We start from the raw sequence: 14,925 nt of genomic DNA, 5'->3' as shown, positions 1-14,925 counted from the left end.
TAACCTAATATTAGTAGAAATAAGCGAAATTCTATCATCATTTGGAAAATTATGCGGGACTCCTACACTAATATAACGTAACATAAACTAACGTAACCTAACTAACCTAACCTACCCTAACCGAATGTGAACAGAAATTGCCAAAATTGAAACTTTTTTTAGAGAAGAGCTGGACCCCTTCTGCTAAACATAGGCCTTTTTTATTTTCGTATCAGTCGATAAGTAAATAAAAGTCGCTTTGTTACCCCCTTTGTAAGTTCGTACATACTCAATGAATAATCCCTAAAAGTATGAGCGTCCTGCTCCTTCGGGGACTGATGCAGCTTCATGTATACTATATCCCTTATTTTTAAATTTTCGTGCTGTTATTACGCTTTTTGTCGAAAACCAAGTGTCTTACAAATTACGGAATAAATGCCAACATGTTTAATAGCATTGACATTCGGACTAAGCCATGTGAATGTTCACAAGCAATACAAATCATATTAAACCTTACAACTACATTTAATTTAAATTTTTTGACACTATGCATTATTGTTATTACTGATTTACAAAACACTTACCATTTTGTTGAACGGAAAACTATGTATAAGTCTTTAAAATTTTTATCCACGTGGTTTCAATTGTTCCATACACAACTACCCGTTATGAAATGAACGAAAAGGAAGAAAAATGCATTGTTACCAGTATCCTACGTAAAGTTCCCCTCTTTAAAATTACAAATTTCGCTATTTAATATTTACTTGAAATCAACATGGGGCTCCTATCAAGAAAGATTTGCGTCAATGTAAAGCAAAATATGACACGGTACCGTAAACGCCTTGTGGTAATCGTTATAACATTTCCAAGTATTGTGTTGTGTAGTAGTCCGCAAAATTTGCGAAGTCTCGTACGATACGACCAGCGCTAGAAGCATATATACTTCACAATTTTTCAATGGGCCTAATTTTGTAAGAATCGTAGCAAAATTTGCGGATGGCAGCTAGAGGATATTTATTAGTTTTCTAAACTTCTCTTTTATACTTCTTGTAGATGATCCAAGAAAGCTTGAACAAGACTTTTGTTCAAGACCATTCAAGACTATTTGATGAAAAAGACGTCAACACTGATGTCATTTTTGTCTTGAATTCAATAGTTTCGTTCAAGAAACTTCGTTTCGGTCGTGTTCTAAACAATCCAATTCAAGAGCATTCAATGGCCAATTAGCGCTCGAGTTGAGTGCAGGAAAATCCAAATCAAGTATGATAGCGAAGTGAGACAGCGGAATTTGATGAATAAATATATTTTCATTACTCTTTTCCATAATTATCTGCGTTTCCAAGTGAAGCTAACATCTCGCTGGAAGATATTGTTAGTATTTTTTGTTGACAATATACATGATTTATTTAGTTACAGTGTTTGCATGTCCATAACTATTGTTAAAGTTTGAGGCAATGAGAAATATAAGTATTAATTTGAGAATTTAATATACAAGAATATCGAGTGTAGAATAATAATAAAAAAAAAAGAGGATTAAAAGGAAAAATATATAACTGACTTTTCTTGATTTAGTAAGACGTTTTGTACTCTTATTAATGTGAGATAATATCAAATAATTGCGTACATATTAATAATATGCTCGCAAACTGAAGTACCTGGAAATGATTACATGTTACCTTATTATATGTAATTATTTTATCACAAAATCCACACGTACAGGTAGAAGCATGTTTCATGCGTGCAGGTTAATTTACGAGAGCTTTCCCGTAAGGTACAAATGGGCATCCTAATATATGCAACATATAGGAAAGTGAAAAACAAAAAACGAGAATGCTATTTAATAGTGTCAGAGCAGGAGCATAGAAGAGGGCCCACAAGCGAGTATGTCTGTAGGGGGCAGGCGCGTTATCAACGGAGGTTATAATGCAAGAAACTTAAGAATAATCTATATATATAAAAGAGAACGTACAAATCCTTTGTTCCCTCATCACGCTAATACGGCTGAACCAATTTCTTTTATTTTTGGGGGGTTATTAGGATTTGGACCCTAGATGGTTTTTATCATATCACTTTAATTTTTAATTACCAGTGTCTTGAGATAATTGACCATTCAAGTGTCCATAACGTACAAATCCTTTGTTAGATCATCATAGGTAAAAATAAACGTATTTATATGCAACCCGCATGACCGTGTCACTCGGCGGGTTAACATAAATGGCAGGCGCTATAATGTTAACATTTACTGCAATCACTTGAAAGCGAAAAAGTAAAAATTATATAAGTAACAAAGTTTATTGCGTTCCGGGGTGACCGCAGCGAAGCGGGGCGGGTTAACATAAATGACAGGCGATATAATGTTAACATTTAATGCAATCTTCTATGGTTTTTATCATATCACTTGAAAGCGAAAAAGTAAAAATTATCTAAGTAACAACGTTTATTGCGTTCCGGGGTGACCGCAGCGAAGCGGGGTGAACGCTGCTAGTCTATTATATAAAAGAGAACGCACAAATCCTTTGTTACCTCATCACGCTAATACGGCTGAACCAATTTCTTTTATTTTTGGGGGGTTATTAGGATTTGGACCCTAGATGGTTTTTATCATATCACTTTAATTTTTAATTACCAGTGTCTTGAGATAATTGACCATTCAAGTGTCCATAACGTACAAATCCTTTGTTAGTTCATCATAGGTAAAAATAAACGTATTTATATGCAACCCGCATGACCGTGTCACTCGGCGGGTTAACATAAATGACAGGCGATATAATGTTAACATTTACTGCAATCTACTATGGTTTTTATCATATCACTTGAAAGCGAAAACTTTTGGGGTGACCGCAGCGAAGCGGGGCGGGTTAACATAAATGACAGGCGATATAATGTTAACATTTACTGCAATCTTCTATGGTTTTTATCATATCACTTGAAAGCGAAAAAGTAAAAATTATCTAAGTAACAAAGTTTATTGCGTTCCGGGGTGACCGCAGCGAAGCGGGGTGAACGCTGCTAGTCTATTATATAAAAGAGAACGCACAAATCCTTTGTTCCCTCATCACGCTAATACGGCTGAACCAATTTCTTTTATTTTTGGGGGGTTATTAGGATTTGGACCCTAGATGGTTTTTATCATATCACTTTAATTTTTAATTACCAGTGTCTTGAGATAATTGACCATTCAAGTGTCCATAACGTACAAATCCTTTGTTAGTTCATCATAGGTAAAAATAAACGTATTTATATGCAACCCGCATGACCGTGTCACTCGGCGGGTTAACATAAATGACAGGCGATATAATGTTAACATTTACTGCAATCTACTATGGTTTTTATCATATCACTTGAAAGTGAAAACTTTTGGGGTGACCGCAGCGAAGCGGGGCGGGTTAACATAAATGACAGGCGATATAATGTTAAGATTTACTGCAATCTTCTATGGTTTTTATCATATCACTTGAAAGCGAAAAAGTAAAAATTATCTAAGTAACAAAGTTTATTGCGTTCCGGGGTGACCGCAGCGAAGCGGGGTGAACGCTGCTAGTAAATAATAAATTAGAATAGTGCAACAAACCCTTGACATCGTATTCACTCATTTGAACTCAACTATAGCCCTTGTAATGATTTGATACTGGTAACATTATCCGCCTTATGCAGAGTCGTTTTGATATGTTTAGAGTCATACTAAAGGCCTGACTACTGCAGGAAACAAATGTTAGTCGAACTCTTTAGTATAGTGCTAATCATGCGTCAGAACGACTCTGCATAAGACCCTATATTTCTAAACATAAACACTAATTTCCTACATTATACAAGCAAGTTCCGACAGTGGAAATTATTATCTCAAACAGTCCTCTTTCATACACACTCACATATTTTAACAGTAAAATTACTATTTATTTGAACGGCTATTCTTAAACAGTGCCAAATATGGTATAGGTTTTTGTGAGAAAGTATGATGCAGATATGGGCGGTAAGTCCAGTGGCAGAAAAAAAAAGGATTGTCATTGCTTTGGTTTCCTGTGTTTTCAGCCTTTTCTTTAAATTATCTTCGATGTCATAGCATAAATAACATAAAAAGGCAGTCATTGCCTCGTGATACAAACAACTTTGGGAAACTGTTCTGTTTTTCTTGAGTGTGATTCTGTCATCAGTACGCCATGTGAAGAATCGGATTTTTAAAAGAAGCTTAGTACAGGGAATGATGTTATACTTAGATAGCACTTTACTCTTTTAACATAAGTTAACATAACCCGCATTTAATGTAAAGGGACTAAATACGTAGTGAAAATCCGATTTCGTTGCTACAAAATTAAATGACCTATTTTCTAAACGATTTAATATATTATATTAAATTCCAAGTACCCGCAGAAAGTGTGGAAATAAATGCTAATATTATAACTATTCCTACACTGGTCTGAACTAAATCACTACGCAGTTTCGCTTTCATTTGTTTTCATAGTTTCGGTAACTTGTTTTGGACTGCCACCTATCAACAAGCATACAAAACATAATTCAATACCTCTATGATCGTGTAAAAGTGGTTTCAAGTTCATTCGAGACTCTTGTTCAAGTGTCTTCAACAATATTCCTTTGAACGTGTAAATTTGAGGTGTGAATGGTCTTGTTCAAGCTTTCTTTGACAGTGTACAAACAACATTAGAAATGATTGTTCCAGCTTCTATGCTATAGGTCAGTTTCAGCTACTTTTCTACAGGTATGATGGCATATCCTATGGCATTTCTTGTTGATATAACCTGATCTATTTAGTAACATTTCTGGTCCGATTGCACCACCGCGACCGTCGTCGTGTGTTAAAAGGAAGCGAAAGATTTTGTGTCAAATATCCATGCTCTTGTTTTGTGTGTGAGTTGGAGTAGGGATGCTATTATTGTGCTGATTGAAAAATATGAGGAGCATCCTTGTTCGTACAAAGAACTTTTTGAAGGCTTCATTATCCATACGCAGGAAGTTCTTGAATGCAATATGATCCTCAGGCGGGCAAGAAACAATCAATTCTTTGCCCACATACACTTTTAATATAACCGGCGAAAACTGTTGTTCAACCACTTTGCTTTAGCCACTTCACGCTTTAGCTTCGGAGCCATAATTGCACTCTTCTCCAGTGATTTGTTTGCTACGTCATGACAAGATGCTTATCAAAATGGTACCGTGTAAAACCACCATATACTTTCTATGCCATAGAATATTATACGAGATTTTTGACGACCCGCTCGGGAGAGTAATGCTCCCGGAAGTACGTTTTTTCGCGCGCTACCGTAGCCAGCTGTTTTACGCGCTATTCTAGCCAGTTGTTTTAAGTTGGTCACAAAATTTATATCAAAATTGTTTGATGTCTGCTATTTGAATGCAACATGGCAAGAAATGGATAACGCCAACCAATCAGAACTGTGTTTTTCGTTCCCACTTCCGGGAGCATTACTCTCCTGAGCTGGTCCTGATTTTTAGCATTACATCTGCTACGATAAATAATTCCGTCTAAAACTTGACTAAAATTCTCAAGTTATATAAGAATTTCACATATTTTATTAGTATATTATTTTAGAATTGATTAAAAATATGTACTTCTCAAATTCAAGGAGAGAGTTTAATTTCTCCAGTCAACTCTCCTCAAATTACGGAACAGATCACAACGAAACACAAATAATTTAATAAGCAATTACTATATTACTGCACTGCCGGCTATCTTAAAATTTGAGTTTCAATTTGCTATAAGCATAGCAGTTATAGTCAGTTGTATTGTTTGAGATGTGATCCTCAAATTTATCGAAGACTGATAGGAAATGAGACTCTCTATTCATTTGGTTTTGCTATTAGTATTAGATAGCATAACATTGACGGATCTTCTTCTTCTTCTTCTGTTTAGCATCATCATATGCGACGAAAAGACGTTGCCACTCTCTTGAACAAGACTTATCGGCAATTTACGAAAGTAATTAAACACATATAATGTTATGGTATGAGTAGTAGAAAAAAGGTAAAAGTAATGAGTATAGGAAAAAGTAATTGAAAATATACAAAGTAATAATTATGATAAGGTAAGTAACATGAAAAGTAAATGTCACAATCAGGAAAAGCAGACGTTAAAAATAGGAGAGAAGTTCAGACAATGAAAGAAAGCTTTAATACCCAGATGAATAGGGCGAAAAAGTGGAAAAGGGGAAATGTATGATGAAGAAATAATAGTATAAAGGAGAGAAATGGATGTAAAAACTAGAAAATGTACAAAGAAAACACATACAGGGTAGGATTCAAAAGTAATGAGCCTTCGTTCAAAAATACAGATTTATTAATCTGATCGGTACAACTAACTAATAGTCTTCAAAATAGGCACCTCCTGCATCAATGCACTTCTGTAGGCGGCTTTTCCATGACTCAAAGTCTTCCCCGAAGGCCTGTTCCGGAATGGCTGCAAAGGCTGCCTTGACATTTGCTTTGATGTCCTCGATCGAGTCCAAACGTTTTCCTTTCAGCACTGATTTTAAGCGCGGAAACAAGAAGAAGTCAGGAGGCGACAAGTCCGGACTGTAGGGAGGCTGGGGTAGCACAGGAACGTTGACTCGGACCAGGTAGTCGGTGACGATAAAGGCGGTGTGGATGGGGACGTTATCGTGGTGGAGCTTCCAGCTGTCCTAGATGTCTCTATGCTTGCGCGCGACGCTTCTTTTCAGCCTTTTCAGAACTTCGTGGTAGTAAGCAACCTTCACCGTCTGTCCGGGCGGGACAAACTCGTAGTGGACGATCACCGTCACTTCGAAAAAGGCGATGAGCATGGTCTTCGTCTTCGATTTGCTCATCCGCGCTTTCTTAGGACGGGGTGAGTTTGAGGTGTGCCACTCCGCGCTTTGTCGTTTTGTTTTTGGATCGTACTGAAAAGTCCAAGTTTCGTGTCACGCACCACCGTATAGGGGCTACTGTTAAGGCTGATGCTACCGCTCCGAAAGCTGGGAGGCAACTGACCCGCGTTGCGCTGTGAAGCCAACACCCACTACCACCGTCGCTGTCAAGCGGACGCGTCAATATAAAGTGAGGCTCATTACTTCCGAATCCTACCCTGTAAGTGTAGTGTATGTGTGAAGAAAGTGCCACTTGACTCTCGCCTCTACACAGCACCGCGGGAAATTGATAAGCACACAAGGCTGTCTCTGACGAACTTCCTCATGGATGGGAATATTGTATGAAGTTTAACAATATTCGAGCGACTGACGCACTTGAAGAGTTGCCAATAATTGTCTTCAAAAAGTAGCTAAATGTTGCAGGGAATCTGGCTAAAAGTGATAAGTTACCTAAAATTATTGCTAACACATTTTAACTGTTTAGAGTAGTTTCTAAAATATACAGTAATATTCTCACAAAAATATTTTCATTCTTAATTCGCAGTTGAAATATTTAGACCTTACTTTTATCTGGGATCATTGACGAAAGATGTTTAACAATTTCTTGAACTTTTGTCGTCGATTCCAATTCTTTTCCGTAATTGTTAGTCGAAGACACCACTAAACATGCAACACACAAACTGAAAATATACACGAAACTTTCATATGGAATTTAAGTACATTTTGAAAGATTCCGGAAATTCTCATATTGTAGTTTCTTACTGTAAACTACAAATAAATTTAATAGTGGAAAAATAAAAGAAAAAGTGTCAAAATAAGTAAATAATTACTATAGGTAAAGAACATGTTAATAAGGCCTATTCTTCTAGTTTAAAATGCACTAAAAATGATCTGTAATGTAGTATCATTACAAATATTTTTAGATGTATCAGCAGGATTATTTTATTATATTATTAGACCAGAAAGATCAAGAACCTTCTGCAGAGTCGTTCTCGCTATTATTCAAAAGAACAAAACATCCAATCATACAGCGAAGTCAGCAGTGACGTATACAGAGCGGATGTCATGTGAAACGGAAATTTATGCCATTTCTCTTATAGACACTCTTATAAACTCCCCTACAATTTTTTGTGAGTTTCTGTTGTTGAAAGGAGCATTGTACCACCGATATCCGCGTACACTCGATAGTTCTTGCATAGTTTGTCAAGAGGAAAGAGACAAAATTGATCAAACTGCACTTCAATACAGTCTCCTTTAGTAGAAACGAGATGCACGGCGATAACGAACAGACAGAGTTGCACATCTTGTACAACCACAAGTGACACTGCAGTATTTCTTAAACTGATAAAGGCGCCAAATTCATTACCATAAACCTGAAACGACTTTCTTTATAGCGTAATGTGGATGCAAACTATGTAAATTACTTCATGAACCGCAGACAGGAATACTGACCATTTCAACACAAAAGAACACTGAGCTTACTTCATGAACACTAATTTTAGAAATCTAGTGAAATCTACAATTGTAGAGAGCATCTGAGTCCATTTTGTGTAACTTTGTGGTACTAAAGAAAAACTGCTTAAAGGATCCCACACAATCCTTATGACCCCGTAGAAGTCAAATGGTCAGTGAATTGTAGTTATGACCATTGAGACCTTTACGCAGGATCACAATATCTACAACATATCGAGCGGTATTCAGAGAGAATTCGTTAATAAAAGTTTAGTCACAGAGTAGTTAGTTAGCATACTAACTCTTTACTAAGGAAGTTGCACTTTTTGGTATTCAGAGTCTACTTTTAGTACAACAACAAAAAAAATCATTTGGGTATGATTAACTTATAGAACCCCAATGCATCGGTGAGTAAAATAAATGTGGCAACTACGGAAAAGTAGATGAGCGCATGTAGAGCGTCTGTAAAAAAGAAAACACATGAATTATGAAATACGAAATGTTGTGTCGCACGCTAAACCGTGGGTAAAAGATTAGTATCTGCTCTGGATTAATTAGTCACGTGTGATTAATTTCGTCCAATACTACGTCCTAATCAGAGACTCTGAATACAATTTTGTTAACCATCCGTTAGTCAACCTTGTAGTAAGGTGTTAATCAGACTTCAAAACGACTCTGCATAAGGCCCATCACGTTTTCAAGCAATTCCACCGAAATCCAGAATACCGTTATAACGTGTGCTGTTTTAAAGTAAATGACCCTGTAATGGCCAAACGGTCAGTGATGGGTGGTTGTGCCCATTAAGACTTTTTCTCATGATAACAATATTTACAACATATCACAGTTTCAAACAATTTCACCGAAATCCATCCCTAGTAGCAAGAAAACTTTCGGCCAGTTGGCGCGTGCTCGGGTTTTGGCTTTCTACGCTTGCACTTGAAACGCGTGCTAGCACACAATCTGCCTTTTGTTGCACTTGCAAGCGATGCTTTAGATCCTTCGCAGAGCGTCATAGCATCATTGGCAGTTCATTGGCTATTGACTTGGATTGTTTTGTAAAACGCTTGCGTCAAGCTTGAATGGAACACTGAAATCAAGGTTGTCCCCATGTAACTTCTTTAATGGAATTCACCTTGCAGAATGCTTGCACGTTTTCCAATTAAGTTGGATGCAAGCTTGGCCGACTTGCAATGCAAGCTTACAACAAGCGGTTAGCAAGTTGACTCTGCTACTAGGGACAATATCATTATCTTCAGCTGCTTTCAGAAAGGTGGCCTCGTAGTGGCCAATAGGTCAGTGATTGGTGGCTATGCCCTCTGAAACTTTTCTCAGAATTATAATATCTAAAACATCATGGTTTTCAAGCAATTCCACCGAAATCCAATTTCCATAAGGATTGTGCGAGGTCATTTATGACTGTATATAGACCTTTCTTATCTTCCACCTGTTATTCAATGCTACCTTTACACCATGGTAACACCTTCTACATCTGCCCTTTAATGTACACAAACTTGCATGTACCCCTAGGGAAAAAAGTTCATAAATCAAATTTGAGAAAATAAACGTGGCTCGGGTTCGTTCTGCAATCATCGTTTCAGTTGCATATGTTGCCAAATTTTATTCTAATATACTTACTGTCAGATATTTCAAACTGTTCACACGGAATTAAAACAAACCAGAGCCAACTTATATGGTAGATGAAGAAAACAAACAACCTATTGAATCCCACCTATATCTTCTAGTATTCTGGAAATTTAATGTAATTCAAAGCGTGAAAAATTTTCTACTGTACTGAGAAACGAACCGGGATCTCCGGCCGTTGCACTAAGCTTTATGCTACCCAATCCGTTTACTGATCAGCTAAACATCTTCACTGTTGACGTTGATGCTCAGCCATAATACGCATTGCTCATAGCTTATTTGACAAAGATAAATGGAAATGCATGCACGAAACGCAGAATAGTTATGTATTTGCCTTGATCCTTTATAAATCTATAAGATGCTCATGCTAGGAATGGAAAGCACTCCTAATATGAATGCACAACAACTATGCCCTATATAACGGTTTGAACAGTCTTTTAACAGTAAGTGAAAACCTTGTATACAGCACGCACATAGAACAATGACACCTGGAACGCAAGGGGTTAAATCAGGGATGCAAATAAGCAACGCAATTTTACTCGCCCAAGAAAAAGGCTACTAGCCCACATCCCACAATAGAAATGATTTACTTACCTTCGGTATGATATCAAATACTCGCCCGCACCGATGGACCATTTGCCCCGGACGGGTGGGCGAGTGCTTATTTGCATCCGTGGGTTAAATATTTAACCCTCGAATGGGACAGATAAAAGATGTATTTTGTTGTCTCATTACAAGTAGTATGAGTATCACTGTTACGAAAAACCAAACAAGAATAGACACAATCTGCTACTTATCGTTATATATTTTTCATAAACGGTACATAAATAAATGGAAAATCTATTCCAGCAGAATAAAAGATTATCAAATGATAAAAAATTAGCAATGAATAACATACTTTTTAACATCATGAAAATTAGTTTTCCTCTATTTCTTCCAAATCTTCGTATGAAAATTGAAGAGTCCAGGGCAAAAGGAGGATGTCCATTTTTACTAATTTTTCAGGAAACGATTTTTAAAGTTCAAAACATTTCATTTCCTAAACTAATAGTGGAAAATGCTTCAAATTTGGTTTACCAATTTGTTATTATATTGGAAATTAGCTTGCAAAATCTTATGTTCAATGTATATTATTGTAAGGAAAAGAACACAAAAAAAAAAGAAAGAAAATAAAAACAACGTGAGATTTGTACTGCGGAAAACCTGGTCTTTACAGGCAAAACAATGGGAAAAAGAGGCGATTGTTTTTTTTTTTTAATTATAGAGTGATCAATGGGGACCTCAGCATCGAGGCTAGATTGTTTTCTTCCTTTTTCGTTTTCATTTTCCTTTACTCCGCTAATTATTTCTTCCATATAGAAAGTTTGAGCATCTGAACTGCATAAGACCTTCAAAGCTTGCAGATCCCGTTTTTTTTCCCCGAGATATGCAACTTCCCTTTAAAATAAAGGAAAAGATTTTCTAAATCACACCAATAATTAAAATGTTGTGTTCTCAACCGATTAAACCTAGCAGTTTGTTGTGGGACGAAAATTTTTGAAATGTACTTTTATCCTCGAATCAGTATCAAGTATGGGAGAGTGGGGCAAGGAGAACAAGTGGGGTACAAAGGTTCATTGATTTTGTTGATTTGATAGTCAACGTCGTATAAACGACTGTCTGACATTGCTTACGAAAGGTGCAGTTTCTTAAGCAAGTTTGACGACATTAGAATCATGTTCTGGGGCAAGAGTGGTTTATGTTTAACTCATTTAGTATATATAATTCATTGAATATACCTGTATTGCACGCATGTCTGTGACAAAACAAGATGGCATGAAAATCTAAATTTTGCCCAATAGTGGACATCAACCTTTTTTTTCACTATAAGTGATGACAATACCGCCTTCTTCCATTTTACAAGGATTTTTAAAAGGCTATAGCAGGCTAACCATAGGCTAAACCTTTCCCCCCTTTTTGATATATAGAATGAAACTACTCAGCGTGCTCTACAAGATGGCATGATAATCTAAATTGGCCCCAAAGTGGACATTTCTCCTTTTCCCCATGGACTCTTCAGTTTTCTTCACCTCCATGTACTCTATCGATTGATATAATGGCATGTTTAGATAATATCACAGTTGAACAAAGTTTAACGATTAATCATAATTTTGGGTTATATCTCATTATCCATGCTGTTTACTGTTGTATTGTTAATGCCATAATAAGTTCATGAAGGTATACTACACTACCAGTTCAATCTTAATAGGTAGCATAGCTACCATACAGCAATTTTTAAGGATTATGTACGTTTATATAATTCTCGAAAACTACACATGAGAATTTTCACTCTTAAATAGCATTTTGTTCTTTTTAGTGAGATCTATCAGTCCCACAAATGAATTTTTTTTGCAGTGAACGCTAATAATATTATAAGAGTTTGATTGGTAAGAACTTGAAACATGTTTCAAGTTATAACAATGTACAATAAAAATATACTTTTTTTCGCAAACATAAAGGTCATTTTGAAAAGCATATTTCGAAATTTCATTATCTCCGTGAGTAACTCGAGATGGTATATACGTAATTTTGGCAAGACAAAGGATGAGTTTACAATTTCTCATGATTTTTATTATTCTTATATATATATATATATATATATATATATATATATATATATATATATATATATATATATATATATATATATATATATATATATATATATAAAGTGTACAATGTTACAAAATAGTTAAAATTCAAGAAGCTTCAAAACTTGAACAAAATACGAACCGTTGTAACATTGGTGGAAAATTAAAAGATTAGGAAAACAAATACACAGATAACGTCAACAAGTTCTGTGTTTATATTATGAAATAAACAATGTGTTTATTCACTGTAGAATACCAGGGATTCCTCCCTGACGAAAATCTATCCCCTCTCGGAGAAAAAAAAGATTTTCATCCCAGGCAGGAATTACTTCCTTCTCTCTAGATTGTTTCAAAAATAGTCTATCATGAAGATACAAAGAGAGAAAATTTTCATTTTCTGTAGCCAAACTAAACATAAAAAAGTACTTTTTCTTTAATTAGAAACATCAGGAAACATTTCGCTTCTCAACCTTTCTGTAGTAATTTTGAATCATATACGGTCTACCTCGATATACCATTTAATGATACCAGACAATTTAAAATTATAAAGAAGAAAGTCATGCGATTTATTCAGATCTCATGTTTTATTTTCCGTCTTTACTTATTTACATATTTTAGTTACCAGTTCATAGCAGAACTTTTTGTTTTTAAATGATATTTGAGCTTTCTTTTCTTTTCTTTCTCTTTTTTCCGTTTAAGTATTTTAAACAGAGAGGAATGAAAAATAATTTTATTTTTTTTTAAATAAAATTTAATTGGTGATCACATGATCTCTTCCAATGACCAGCATTCCTTTATCTGTATTAAGTCCGTGTTTTCTTGGGTATCAGGACATTTGCGGTACAGGACACTTCCGGTACAATGATAAAACCAATTTTTCTTAGACATTTGCGGTACTGTTCAAAACTTTTCCTTAGATAGTGAGACATTTGCGGTACACACTGTAAAACGTGTGTACGTTATGAAGATAAATGACGAGACAAACTTCCTGCTAGCAGATGACAGCACAGAAGAAGGAAGAATGTTAATATTTTGCACTGCGAAGGGAAGACAGTATACAACTGAGCACATTATGTTTATCATGAACCGAACATTTAAGTGTTGTAGTCGGCCGGAAGTAACTTGGAGGAAACAAATGCTGTCCTTTTTATCTTCAGGCTCTTACCAGCAAGAGATAGTAAGACATATCAGAGGTATTTCAGTTTGGTGAAGACTAATATTAATGATTGGAACCCGAAATTAATCAAATTGGATTTCGAGCTAGCAGTAACAGCATCTCCAAGAACACTGTTATCGGAAACGCACATTAGCGGGTGTAATTTCCATTTTAATCAATGCTTGTGGAGGAAAGTTCAGGAATTCGGACTCACAAATGGCTGTAAATCGGTTCCAGAGGTGAGACTCTTCGCATAATGTGTTCTGCTCTCGCATTTCTTCCTGTAGATGATGTCGATGTTGAGCGGCTTTCCATTATTTAAGATGCACCACATCACGGAAGACTTGACAGGTTTTTAGATTATTTTGAAGAACAGTGGTTAAACAATCCCGGTTTGACATCTCCATATGAAACTGCTCAAATCAATAGCACAGAATAATAGTGTTGTTGAAGGGTGGGACCGTAGACTCAAATCATTAATAGGTAAGTCAACTTCTTAGGTTTGTATGTATGTATCGTGAGTTAATAATGGTTATACATTCTGAAAGATTTTTAGTCTGCTTTTAGTATGCAAAAAGCCAGAGTCCCCTTAAAAGTCATGTTATTTCCCATAGAACAACTTGCTGGCTACAACAATGTGATAAAACTTGATCTTTTTGTAGCAGTTGATACTGTGTGTATATCCTCTAAGTAAATACCCGAAAATATCCTATCTCAGCTTGGAGACTAAGAAGTTATTTTAAATAGTATCGTAAATGTCCCAGTACCACAAATGTTGATACTCGAAGTACCGCAAATGTCGCAGTACCGCAAATGTCGATACCGCAAGTGTTGCGCTTTCGTTTTCTTGTCTGTGTGTAAAAAGCTTTTTCAAAGATATTTCTTTCTGTTCGGTATGGAAAACGGTACAAAACTTTAATATCTACAATATTATACTTGACATTTTCAAGATGCATAGAACTACTACATCTATAAAATTCAAATCACAATATTCACTACATTTTCGTTCTTAATAATTTTAAATGTGTAAACACATATCAACGAAGTTATGACTTTTGTAGTTTATATGATAGTTTCCTACATTGTAGTTTGTTTCTGCTGTATGGAGAGCTCTTATGTATAGAGATATACTTAAAAATAATAATTTATGTTTATAATCTAGCTAGTCGGACACATCAAATCTGTAAGCCTACTTTACAAGTAATTTCTTTGC

At 35.7% G+C, this 14,925-nt stretch overlaps 1 protein-coding gene across 1 annotated transcript in view; it reads right to left on the bottom strand.

The window, feature by feature from the left end:
* RpL39 (ribosomal protein L39) overlaps positions 1–722 on the bottom strand; it is a 33,585-nt gene extending 32,863 nt beyond the window's left edge. The window contains exon 1 of the mRNA XM_081751692.1: positions 564–722. Within this exon, the coding sequence (XP_081607818.1) occupies positions 564–566 (3 nt within the window). The 5' untranslated portion in view covers positions 567–722. The remainder of the gene's footprint in view (positions 1–563) is intronic.
* Between the last annotated feature and the right edge of the window lie 14,203 nt (positions 723–14,925).

This window comes from Thermobia domestica, chromosome 3 (assembly GCF_964235325.1).
Source record: "Thermobia domestica chromosome 3, izTheDome1.hap1.1, whole genome shotgun sequence".
Classification (NCBI taxonomy): Eukaryota; Metazoa; Arthropoda; class Insecta; order Zygentoma; family Lepismatidae; genus Thermobia; species Thermobia domestica.
This window is presented reverse-complemented; position numbering and strand designations above follow the sequence as displayed.